A 13,794-nucleotide genomic window follows, 5' to 3' on the forward strand; every position below is an offset into this window, starting at 1 on the left:
TGAGTGATTAGATGAACAAACTAATATGAATGAAGCCACAAACCTCCCTACAGACATCTTTAGTATATAATTTGTAGGCCATTCACTGTAAACTATTCAGATTTGTAAATGGCTTGAAAACTACATTACCCATGATTCTGCAAAGAAATCTATAAAGAGTATCAATCAAGTCAACTGCGCCAAAATAACTCATTTGTTTATGTGTGTGTATATAATTTATATATTTTATTGCTGTGAATCAATTAAAAAAAATGTATTAAACACCTAAAATTATTTTTAAAATATATTTTTATATTGCAGTAATTTAACATTCCGTCTTCACAATTAGTGTTTAAACAACATAAAGACAAAATATTTGTAATATTTAAATTAAATGTGTTTAATGACATCTTTTTTATGACTGAAGGTGAATATCACTGACACTAGTACCACTGATGTCTCTATGAAATGTTTTTCCCCCGAATATTAACCCTTGACTATAGACATTCAATATTACAGTATAATTGAGTTATCAATTTTAAACTTTTATTAGACGTAAAAAAATACTTTAAGCAGTCTTCACAAACTCATTATAATAAATGTGAGATTTATCTTCCTGTGCCCTTCAACAAGTAGGAAATACACAGAAATTGAATAAAGTTATCAAACACTAAATTCTAAATGAAATAAAGATGTATGCTCAAAGCTACAAGAGTTATTGATTTCCTTGTTCCTGGAAGAACAGACATCACAGCAGCTGGGTTATTGGGTTATATTGGCTGCTTTAAGAGCTAAACATGACACAGTTTTGACACGTATCGTAGTCTCTCACAACTCTTTACCTTTTCTGACTCGCTTCAGCTCTTAAAGTCTCTGCTAATGAACTGACGAGTTAAAACAGGTGTGTTAGATGAGGGAGACAGTGATGGACTGCTCCAGGACAGTTCTGAAAACTATTTTCATGTTCTTAAATCTGACTCATAAATACTTACATGCATGCACATATTTAAGGCAACTTCATGACTTAACTGACATTTTGCTCTTTAATATAAAATGATCTAGGCTAAAGCCATAGGCTTAATTTATGGGTGGGACATGTCCCCAATACTTTTTGTCAGGGTAGATATCTCCATCGCTTTTTTTTTTTTTTTAATATCTCATAGCACGGACATACCTAATGCAGATGAAATGCATCCAGGCGATATTAATTTCTGTTAAATAACATTTGCTGCTTTAAATTATATATTTATCTTTAAATTAAGATGTTCTTCTTAAGATTGTAGTAATTTCCCTCATTAAAGCTTTTAGTTACACAGCCTTTGTCTTTTTGTCAGATTTTCTACTATTTGGCTTCAGATCACAGCTTGTAATTGTTGTGATTCTCCTCATATCTTGTTTGGTTTGGTTCTTGGCTTTTTTGGATCTCTCTTGGTGAAGATTTCTATTTCTGTAAAGTCTGATCTCTAATAGTCATACCATTCAAATTTTATATTAAGAAATTCTTCTAACCCAAAAAGCAAATTATGCTACCTTCGAACTTGTTTAAAATACAGATCTTTTGTAATCCCAGGCTATCTGTAGTCAGATGCACAATTGAAACTGGACTATAATTTAATTTCATTCACATGTGTTTCATAAACACAATCCTTTCTGGATTACGATCAGCCATCAGAATCATAAAATGAATTTTTGTAGCTGCTGTGAGAAAAGGCTATAAACGATCCGCCACCTTCAGGATCCTCACATGTGATAGCCCTAGTAGCCAGGACAACTTTAAGTTTACAGACATGACGTAATGATGCAGTGCCATGCTCGAGTCATGCACAGAAGTTATTGAAGACCGTAATGATCAGTACTTGCAGCATAGAAAGAGGTTTGTATACTCGAGCTAATGAAAAAAGTTTGTACTAAAAATGTAAACAGTAAAATTGTTTGTGTATGTTTGTGATCAGGAAGACTTGTATTTGGCTTTTTCAGTACTCAGAGTCAGTACTTTTCAGATGTTATACACATCTAATTTATGCAATACAGTGGAATTCTGCAATAGGTTTAGTATACCACCCTAACCTATTATTATACCCTCATTGGGGACTGAACCCCCTAAAATGAAAATCTTTTATTCATAACACAGCATTTGTACGTATTTTCAGTTTTACAAAGCAATACATTTTTATTATCTTAACAGTTTCATGTTGACTTTAAATCAAGCCAACAGAAGGATGAAATGAGTGCACTGTTGGAGTTCCACAACATTCATGCACATAGAAACTACTTTGTGACGTAAGTTCCTTTTTAGTATAGATGAAAGTAGTAGAGATGAATCTGTATCTGAAAATTGTCTCCCATTTCAAATCCACTTGGATTTGAGTATTTTGTAACCGGAGTACATCAGCAGCACTGTGGACACCATGGCTGCTGGGTCATAACTGTATTAGAGCTTGTCCTGTGGGGCTTCACTATAATATTTGCATATATATTTGCACATTATGTCTCTTTGCTTTTTGAGGTCAGAGCTTGAATGAAATACCCAAATCACGTCAATGTACAGTATAATAATGTGAATTTGCATAAGACACATGTAGCCAGCAGACCAGCTCAGCTCAGAAAACAATCAAACCTCTGTTTTAAAGCTTAACAAAAACTGCACGATATACTTCCTCAAGACCGAATCCAAAAAGCCATTGTATAAGACTGTTCTGAGTTTTTCTGAGCGCTTGTTTTTTTGTGGTTCACTGTTTGTGTTTGGCTCATCTGAAGTCATTTTTCGTGAAGTTTGCGGTATTGTGGTTGCCTTGAATGTGACCGTAAGCGCAAACATGTTTTGCATATGGATATGCAGGTGTTTGAATATCTTTTTAAATTGGAAAGTACTGATTAAATCCTCCTCTCCAAGTCTTATTAAAGGCCTTGAACCGCTCTGACAGGAAATGCATCCAAATCCCCGCTCTGGGCCATTAATGAAAACTGGGTCGTTGACATTGGCTTCCTGATAAAAAGAGTTTGAGGAAGAAAATACTGACCCAGAATACTAACCACAACTTTTGACACTTACAGTAAATGATTTATCTTTACGTTTCTGCTGGTTTCCAACCTCTAATCCTTTAGTTTTCATGGAGTCTCCATTAGTTGCTTATTAGTTGCCTATGGCTAATTCATAAAACAGCAGATTGATCAGTCTGCTAAATAATAATTTCACAATATTTTTTGCCAATTTTTTTGTGAACACAAAGTAAATATTGTGTAAAATAGCTGTTCTCAGCATGTCATTTGCTATCATTAAATGAAATATATAAATATAAGAGTTTTTTTAGAGCCTACACACAATATTTGTGCAGCAAACCATCATATTAGAATGATTTCTGAATGATTTCTGATCGTGTGACTGATCAGTATTGGATGTTGAAAATTCAGTTTTGCCATCACAGTAAGAAAAGTTAGTTATTTTAAAATAGAATAAAATGTTACTATATTGCTGTTTTCACAGGGTTTTTGATCAAATAAATGCAGCCTTGGTGGAGCAAATGTAAGAGGCTTTTCTTAAAACATCTTTTTAAAATCGTACCCCAAACTTTTGAACGGAGGTGCACATAATAATCATAAATGTAAACATAAATGTAAATGTAACAGCTATTCCTGCATATTCTTATGAATGTTCTCCATCTCTAAAAGAAACAGTGTATGTGTGTGAACGGACTAGTTGCCAAATGGAAACATCAGTCCGAGGATGTGGTTCCTGCCCCAGATGACGAAACTTTCAGTCCACCATTGTGTGGGGCAACCATAAATATTTGGGTCAAATTTAAAACCTCAAACAGTTAGACTTCTTGTATAATACAGAACCAACAGTGGTTGTCTTTTTAAATATGTGCCAAAGTGCCAAACCTCTGTTATATATAATGGCCCCTCTTCTCATTGAGCTACACAAACCTCTCATGTTGAGTCAAAAGCATGACCGAAGTAATGACAGCGCTTTCTATCAGTCTTTAAGAGCCCACTTAAGGTCCTCTCTTACGTCTGAACCCTTTTAAAAACACGTTCCACAGAAGCACTCCTCTCTCATCGAGGGTCGATTTACACTCAGTGGTCACTTCTGTAAACCTGAGCACCTTCCCTCACCGTAGTAGTCCACTCTCTGTTCTCATTCATGTAGGATGTTTTTATAAATGCATTTCCTGTTCTCTGAAGAACTAGGTTTCTGTGCCTGGTGCTGCTAAAATCTAAAGCATCCTCTGACCATGAGGAGAGAGATAGCTGGCCTTATTTCATGTCTTTAGTGTTGAGAACAAGGCCAGTACGGCTGCAGGAAGTGGGAGATGTTTAGGGTTTGGGTAAAGGTCTGTTTCATAAAAAAAAAAAAAATCATTATTCATTCATCATTGATCAAAGTTTTTTTTATTTTTTATTAGCAAGATGCAAAATGCCAAGTAATGTTGATTAACTTAAGGCTGTTTATTGGGAGTCAAACAACAATGCAACTTAAATATGATTTTTTGCAAGTGTATGTAACAAAAGCTTCTGAATGAAATGTTTTTTTTTTGTTGTTCTCATGAGTTTATTATGTGTTTTCTGCAGATCTGTACTGTACGCTGGAGGTGGACTCTTTTGGTTACTTCGTCAGTAAGGCCATAACACGCGTGTTCAGAGACATAACTGAACCACAGTGGAACGAGGTGAGCTCTTTAAAAGCGTTTCATTATAAGAAATAAATATCCCCTGACGAATCACCGTCGACCATCTGTCATTAATTCATCTGTCCTCCTACAGGAGTTTGAAATCGAGCTGGAGGGCTCTCAGTTTCTGCGGATCCTGTGCTACGAGAAGTGTTACGACAAATCAAAGCTCAATAAGGACGATAATGAGATTGTGGACAAGATCATGGGAAAGGGACAAGTACAGGTAGGACAGAGAGAAACACATTGCTAAACCACAAACAATGAGTAGACCCCACCAGACTGGTTTGGACCTCGAAAGTTCAGACTTAAATAGTAGCGGATGCGAGTTATTTTACTGTTGTCTGGTTTGAGCGTGTGCTCTGCAGATGGGCTTTTGTGGTGCTGGATTTTTGACATGGGTAGCTTTACTGCCTGAGAAGCCATGATTAACATTTTCACTTCACATACGTGGGAAATACCCCAGTTAAATCGAAGTGAGTGTGTGTTGAGATCAGTGTGTTCACATGTGTTTGTAGCTGATGTTAACTGTTCAGGATTGTTCATTTTTTTTAACAGACCCACCCCAGAAGAAAGATTGTAAACATGCCTTTATTTTACTGTAATCTTTCATTAATTGTTGTGACAACCACGTTAGCCGCTGATGCTACTTTTACTGTCATTATCAAGCCATTTCGTCTTTACAAATTTATGCTAAAAGTATTGCTTTTGTTTTTCTTCTTTTAAATCTAGGGCAACTTATGGGGGCTGAAAATGAGGTGGATTTAATTGCACTGGAGGTTTATTTCTGTTTTATGTTCATGTTATTCTCTTGGGATCATAGCCAGAGGTGAATTAACAGCACGAGAGATGATTCACTGTTTTCACTCAGAATATGGTGTGTGTATCGCAGATATACATGTTACCATTAAACACGCGCACACACACAGCCCTCCTTCTACAGTCAAAGAGGGACTCATAGTGATGATCTTTTGGGAATAGAGATGTCCTGGAGATGCTTTATGCCTATGAGGGTGCTTATGATGGATTTTTATTAGAATTTTCTGGTACAATATTGCGTTATTCAGTATTAAAGTATTTAATTATGCAACATTATTATTTTCTGAGTAAAGTATTGTGTTAAGTAACTCTTCCTGGCCACAGTCGACTAGAGATGCTTTATTTTTTGTGTTACAGTATATATTTGGCTTTCAGGTATTTGATGGTGTGGTATAAAGTTAATGGGGAATGTAATTCTGTACTCATTCATTGAAAAATTGGACCTGATTATGTATATCAAATCAGATATTTCCAATATTGTTATCTTCTATTGAAACTTTTGAATATTACCAATTTAAAAATGGTGTTTTTTCATAAAAGTGTGGGCCAGTTAGTAAAGCACCTCTTCAAAGGGAGAAAGGCAGAGGTGCACTTCACACTCACTATTTAATATGTGTGACCTATGGACTCTCTTAAGCATATTTTTAAGATATATTTGGTTGCTTGGTTATTTTGGTTATTTGGTTCCTTCTAGTTAATAACTTCCTTCCTGGACAGGAAGACAAGCCACTTCTGAAACTAAAGTCACTTCTTTCCGTGCATGTGAACGACCTTGTTCATGTTTAATTGAGTTTAAGAGTATGTTTAAGTTGGGGATGAGTAGAGACTTTGTCGCTGAAGCTGATTTAGGGTCTTTATACAGGTTAAAACAGAGACATTCAGGCCTTTGATATACTGTATATGCTCTAGTCAACCTTGAAACTTTCTGCATCCAGTTCTTTTGATTAGTTGGGTTTGTATGTCTCAGTTTAAGACTTCTTTTTAAGGATTGAACACCATGCGCAGGTTATTTTTAAGACACTGTGCTGTGGATGTACCTGTAATGATGGCACGTGCACACACTGCACAGTGCAGGATGATGAGTGTGGCGTAAGCGGCTGTACTTTGGGAAATCTAGATCACTCAGAGAGAATAAGATAATTTGATGACTGCTGTGTGCTCAAACAGCTGCTACGGAGGAACATGAAAATGTTGTTTTGTATGGAATTGTGTATGACCGTAAAGGTGAGAGAGTTTAAATCATCATCATTCATGTATGGGGGATAATATTAGATTCGTACCAGACTCTGTTACGTTATGCTGTCTGTCTTGCTCGTGATCGGTGATATCGAGGGCTAGGTCAACATCTGGACCATCTTATGCTCTTAAAAAACCCTATCCTGCAAACTAATCAGTGTCTTTCATTGAGATTATGTAATGCTGTGATTGTGTTGCCGTCATGAGTATCTGAGCCTGATCTTCTGTTTAAATCTTTCCCTCTGAGCGTCTGTTTTCTTAACTGCTCTGGTTGAAGTGGACGGAGCCAAAATGTTTCCCTTTCCTCCCTGGAGAGATCCTGATTTATTTAACAACTTTCTGGCTCCTACATGTAAGAATCCTTAAATGGTCACATTGTAGCAACTCCCTTCTGTTTTGAATGGACCCTGTTACTACAGTAATGTTTTATAGGGAGATGGGAAAACGTTAAGTAATTTTTCTGCCCACTATGAAAGCACAATACCGTGCTAATCAGCAAAATGACAGCCAATCAGAACAAGCTTTACATCACAGCTCAATGAATGGCTTTGTTGCTGACGCTGTGAACTCTCCTTGACGCTTGTCCTGCCTGATTGAGACGTGGTGCTACTCAAAGGCCCAGGATCATCCAGCCATTAATATCACTCAGACCTTTCATTTAAACATAACTGCTTGGCTTGGGACCACTGGGAGTTGATCTTTGACCTCTGGGGGTTTCGTCTGTTATTGTCCATTAAAGGGCTTTTAAGTGTTGTTCCCCTTTGGACCAGAGGGAACCAGCTGGCTCTTCTTATGGAAAACTAATCAATATCTGTCACTGTATGACCAAACAAATACAAACACTCACATATCCTGTCAAATTAAGCTTGAGGAGCTTGATTGAAAAGACACGTTGCTTAAACTGATTAACATTTAAGATCACGCTCATGCTTTCCATGAATAAGGTGCTCTTCAGATCTCGGATTGTGCTTCTTAATATTTGTGTGGAAACTAGGGCTGCACGATTAATCGCATGCGATTGTCATGCGTTTCTCGTCAGTAAAGCTGATTCTGTGATTAGTACTAAATATCCATCACCTGCTTTCAAATGGAGCGGCACGTACTGCACAGAGCTGTAGTTCGTGACAAGCTACGCAATATCGAGTTCATAATCGCAGATGAATCGACTGTATACGACTGTTGTACTGAACTACGACTGTGCCGCTCCATCTGAAAGCAGGTGATGGATATTTAGTACTAATCACTGAACCAGCTTTACTAAAGAGACAAGCATTACAATCTCATGCGATTAATCGTGCAGCCCTAGTGGAAACTGTAACAAATATCGTTCAGCATTCTTTGACTAATAGAAAGTTTTAAAAGAATAGAAATTTTCACTGTCGATTGTAATACATGCTGAATAAAATTATTAATTTCTTTCAAAAAGATTAAGTCTGTCTATCAGTCTAATAATATAATTATTATTTGCTCCTTTTCATTTTATGATAAATTAATGTTCGATAATAGTTTAACTAACACATATTAATCTAAACATTTCCAAAGTACCAGTACTAGTGTAAAAAAAATTGTGAAAAGAAGTTTGCAAAATCAGTTATCGTCTAACTTTCTAAACACTTTCATCGCACCCAGCAAAGTGACCTGAGTGTGTTACATTGATATAGATAGCGATATGATGTTTTGCTTTTCTCTGTAGTGGCTTGTTATATAATGCCACCGACGACAACCGCAGCATTTCACAGGCAACTTGAAAAGTGTGTAAGATTGCTTTTATGCTTTACTCCTCTCCTCACCAGCCTCCTCCTCTCTTCCTCAGGGAGTCCTCTTTCTCGTCATGCCTTCCTTTCACGTTATCTCTCCCCCTTAAGTCAGGGTCTTGTGGTCTTTTCATGTGTTTTCAGCTCTTCGGCTGTGAAGTGTTATGTTGAGTGTCCTTGTGGAAACTCTTTCAGTTACAGTGATCTCTCTGGGTGGGGTTGTGTCCCCTCTAAGCCCTGGAAGGTGACTAATGCTATGCTTTGTCAACACCGTGCACTCTTTCATACATGCATGGTTTAACGAGAGCCATATCTTACACTTTAGTAGCATTTTATAATTCTCTGGCATCATGTATTAATGTTAGTGTAGGTTTTGTCTTGTAGTTTTTAGGACATTAGAAACATTTCTAATCAATGTTTAAAATGTTTATACTGCTTAATATTTTTGTTGTTGAAACTGGCCATTTCTATGGGTCTGGGATGAATGGAAAGTTCAAAAGAACAGGTGTTAATTTGAAATATTAATCTTTTGCAGCATTATACATATCTTTACTGCCATTTAAAACATTTAAAAGAAAATTAATCTGACAGAATAAGTATCATCTTCTAATGTTTAGGAGTAATGCAACAATGGTAATAATTATTATTCATAATAATAATATTATCACAAATACAGAGACAGTATAGTTAAAATATTTATTGACCAAGTTATTGAATACTGAATAGACATTGATTTGATTTGTAAACCTGGGTGGAGATTTGAATCTTTTTTCTTTTTTTTTATAAGCACGTTTGCATTGAGATTGTTTGTCTGCACAGTGATTAAATTAGACTGGAACAGTGTTGGACCACCACCATTAAAAAGTCTTTTAATAGTATTTTGTAACAGTAAGAGAGTTTATCCCTCGAAAGCCTCTAATCTCATTGTCCACGTGCTGGTAGAACAGGACATAGTGTCCTCTTTGAGGAGGTCTTCTCATTCCCTGTAACTCTAACTGCAACAAACCCATTCAGGACAGAACCTCATATCACCCTGAGCCCCTTCTAGAGCTCCCTACGGAGACGAGCAACAGCCAACAACTCTCTCCTGGTCTTATATCTCCCACTCACAATCTTTGCGCTTTGAGTTGTCTCCTCAAACCCACACCTTCTAGAAACATATCTGTGTGAGAAAACTGTTCCAGATGACATGTATTAGAATAGATTAAGTCCTGAGCTTGTTCACAACACCCAAGGTTCATCAGCCGTGAAGAGCTTCTACACTTTGTGGCTAGCCATGGAGGTCTGGCATCCTTTTTAAATCCAGATCTGGTTTATGTTACAACATCAATAAGAAACTAGTCTGTCAGGGCTAAATTTCTTGGTTTTGGCGTCTTCGTGGTTGAGCATGGATTCATGCAGCGTTATTGTTTTCCGGTGGCTGTGCATGCATGCATGGAATGTATTCTAATCTGAATACTATAGACAGTCATTAATCATAACCACTCCGTCCGTCATGTTTTTTGTGATATGTCATGTCATCTCTGTTTCTCTCGCTTTCTCTCAAACATCCTACAATCCCCAGAGGCCCCAGAATCCATCAGGCTTGACAGATGGGTGTTTTATGGTTCCTGCTGATACATTTGCTCACACACACAAACTCTCTGTAGGGTGCACATACTAACAAATTGGTGGGACAGATTTGTTGCATATAAATGGTGTCAGTTTGCAGAGTCTAGCTGATGCTAGTGGCTGTCTGCATGTGGCAATGTTTGTTTGAGTCCATCAAAAAAGCTGCAACTTGGGCATCACTACTCTACGGAGTAATCAAATCTACAGAGATCTCTCCAACGTTAAATAAAACACAAGCGATCAGTTCTTTTCAGCATGGTTATAATTAAAACCCTGTCATAGAAAACTATTGTGAGTAAGGACCTCATCTCATTTGTATACCATTTACTGTACGTGACTCGTCACAAAACCCATTTATTTCTTGAGGTGTTCAACTTTTCAAAAAGGTAATTCTACTTAAACTTGTAAACGTGTAAAAAAAATAAAATATATATATATATATATATATAATTCATACATATTGTTTCCTATTAATTATTTGTTACACTTTTTGTTACACAAAATTGTCAAAGTACATCCTAAACCATTTTTTGGTTTAGCACCAAACTGCTGAATGTGCCGTTAAGAAATCACCACTAATTAAATTTATTCTCCTGCAGTTATTTCTCTCCATTCTATTAAAATCACTGTTCGATCCGTTCTCAGGTTAATTCACAGTGTTTATAGACTGTTTTCTATAACATGGCCTATTTTAGATAACTAATTCCAAGTTTACCGATTGCTGAAATTCAAGTCTGCAGTGATCTGGCTGCTGTAAAAGCAGAATTTAGCAGCGAGGATCTAATATAATCAGGTCATGTTTAGACAGGAAGTGGAACACAAAGCCCCAGTGAAATCCTTTTTATTGAGCTGAAATTTACCAAAAGTCGCAAGCCTGCCAGCTTGTGCTCATCTGAGTCTTTCTTAGGGAAGTCTAATAAGATTTAGTATTTATTGACATCTTTTATTCACTTAGTTCTTGAGGAACAGATCAGCCGGTCACTATAGGTTGATTCCTCTCTGTCTTCTACAAATACATGTCCTCTCTGTGTGGTTTTGTGTTTTTTTTTTCTTTCTCCAATCTCCTTCCCTACTCAAATATAATCAGTGCTCAGAGAGCTCAAAACAGTGACACTCAAGGGCATCAAGGAGGAGAACAACATTGAGTTCATTAAGTTCACTCCCACCTCTTATATGTAGTCTACATCACTAACAAGGTTCTGGGCTTTTTGTTTAGGAACACTAAGTTAAAGGGATAGTTCACCCAAAAATGTGCAAACATATTTGATGTGCTCAGTGTGTGTGTCGATCAATGATTTAGTATGAATAAAAGCCTAAATAGTTCATTATAGTGATCATACAGTAATTGATGACATTCATTTTTGGGTGAACTATACTTATAATATTTTTTGTGGCACAGTCTGAGGCATATTTTAGCTGTTGTTTATTGATTGTAACATATTTTACAATAGAACATGCAACATAATACATTACAAATATTATATAATATAATGCTTGTTGATGTTGTATATGTTTCTAAGCTGTAATTTACATATTCCATAAAGGCTTTGCTCATGAATAATACATTGGCTGTACATTCGGTACACACGGTACACTGTATAAAGTATACCAAGCAATGTCTTCATAAACCAAATATTATTCACACATTATGCCTTAATTATGTTTTTTTAAGAATTGCAAAGTGCTACACACATTTTTTTGTTAATATTGTGTAATGGCAAGGGAAGAAACTTGGCGAATCACAATGTGAAATGTATCTTTACACTGAATATAAATGAATGTATAAAGCACCAGGGTCTCCTCAGCAGAGCAGAGCTCCCTCACATTCAGAGAGATGTTAATACAGCTTCCACTGGTTCTCATCACAAACCATCTATAATGAAGCATTACATAACCATAAGTCTAGCTGTGCAACCCTATCTGAAATCTTGTTCAGTGACATACATTGATTTCACTTAATGTTGTTTTCTGTTTGAACATTGAAGACCCTGAAAAACCATTCGTTTTGAACTTAATGCTAATATATTTCCAAAAGTTGACTAAACTTCACTTTTAGCACATATACACAGCTAAAAATTGGATCCAACTTAAAAGAAAATGTGTGGAAAATTAATCAAATTTCATGGTGTCTGTAAGCTTATTTTGTGCACCATTCTGCCAGCATGTTGTCTTTTTGCTGTGGGGCAATAACTATGTACCTGAGCAAATGTATTCCTGAAGTCTATGACAGCATTGTTTGAGCAGAGAGTATTTTATCAGTATTATAGCTGGTAGGATTTTTTCCCACTAGAAAGCACAATAACATAAAAACAAAGATGGCAGATGGTCCAATTAAACAATATGTCAGCATGTCACAAACATAAATCAGAGAGGCGGCAATGTACCCTTCACCTGCATCCCTGCCCCCACACTTCTTTTTTTTCATGCACATGCCAATGATGAGTAAATTAAGAAAAAGCATTGGTAATGTAGGTTATATACTGGCCATGAAAGTCATGCATTATTGCATTATTTCTTTATTATTTCTTAAACATATTGTCCCTTTGACAATGAATCATTTAGATGATTTCCTCTTGTGAATCTGTGACGTGTATATATATTTTTAAAACTGTATTGCATGTACAGTATATGTATTGTACTATTATGGCAACTTTTGTTTTCTTTTCTTTTGAGAAAAGCAGAGCCCAGGGTTATTGAATGCAAGTTAGTGTTGTTTTTTCAGTGTAAATGAACATGGGTTCTCTCTACCTGATTTCTGCTGTCTCTTTCAGCTTCACACAGTTTAGTCATCGGATTCCTTCGTATCAAAGTTCACTGGTTGTGTTATGCTGCTTTTTATTGGGATGGTGGTTTGCAGTCCCAGCTCCTCCTTTAATCTGATTTGTTCTGCTTTTGTTTCAAATGATATTTTTGGATCAAATCAATTACAAGATATTTGATATTCCAGCCTGAAATAGTTGACCCATGGGGTGTTTTATCATGTATGGTTTGTGTTTATGTGCAAAAGGGCTATGAAAAGAGTGGGAAGTCTGAACGCCTTTGTATGACTTTCTACAGGAAACACAGCCCATGAGAGCACATTTGGACCAAGTGCCTTTCTGAATACCAGAGATGGTTGATTTAGAAGTGACATGAAGAAGCCAGAGAGCATTCCTGTCCTTCTGTCCTTTCATGATTTGCAGATGATATTATGAAGGTTTGGTGGATAGAAGCAGTTTTTCTCTTCTATTTGTCTAGAGCAAAAACAATCAACACACCAAGTGTACTTTTCTGGGCACCTGTATACTGTTTTATGTATATATTTTCAATTGTTTATTTGTAAATAATTATAACTTCAGATATATTCTAATTGGTCCTATATTTGTATTATCGGTTTCATTTGTGGATGTTGTGTGTGGATCACTCTTGATTTTTTGTGTGTGTGTGTGTGTATATGTGTGTGTATTTTGAATCAATGCACCTTATAATTAACCTTTTTTGTGTCTTATATTTATATTTAATTTTTAGTATTCTGATTAGTTACATTTATACATTAACTGTATATTTAAATTCTGTTTATAAAGTATATATTTATATTAGGGCTGTCACAATATCAACTTAAATTTTTTGGCAAAATTTTGAATAATAAAATAAAAAATGCTTTTAGTCAAATTTATTAAATCACACTCAGAATATAAGTGTAGGGAGACTGATAGAAATGTTGTTATTATAATGGTATATATATA

At 36.0% G+C, this 13,794-nt stretch overlaps 1 protein-coding gene across 3 annotated transcripts in view; it reads left to right on the top strand.

Annotated features, from left to right (window-relative positions):
- Positions 1–13,794, top strand: part of LOC113081311 (active breakpoint cluster region-related protein-like) — a 138,077-nt gene that overhangs the window by 93,575 nt on the left and 30,708 nt on the right. For all 3 annotated transcript variants that reach the window (XM_026253393.1, XM_026253401.1, XM_026253407.1), the window contains 2 exons: positions 4,552–4,649; positions 4,744–4,875. In XM_026253393.1, the coding sequence (XP_026109178.1) occupies positions 4,552–4,649; positions 4,744–4,875 (230 nt within the window). The remainder of the gene's footprint in view (positions 1–4,551; positions 4,650–4,743; positions 4,876–13,794) is intronic.

The sequence above is a fragment of the Carassius auratus genome, chromosome 5 (genome assembly GCF_003368295.1).
Source record: "Carassius auratus strain Wakin chromosome 5, ASM336829v1, whole genome shotgun sequence".
NCBI classification, from domain to species: Eukaryota; Metazoa; Chordata; class Actinopteri; order Cypriniformes; family Cyprinidae; genus Carassius; species Carassius auratus.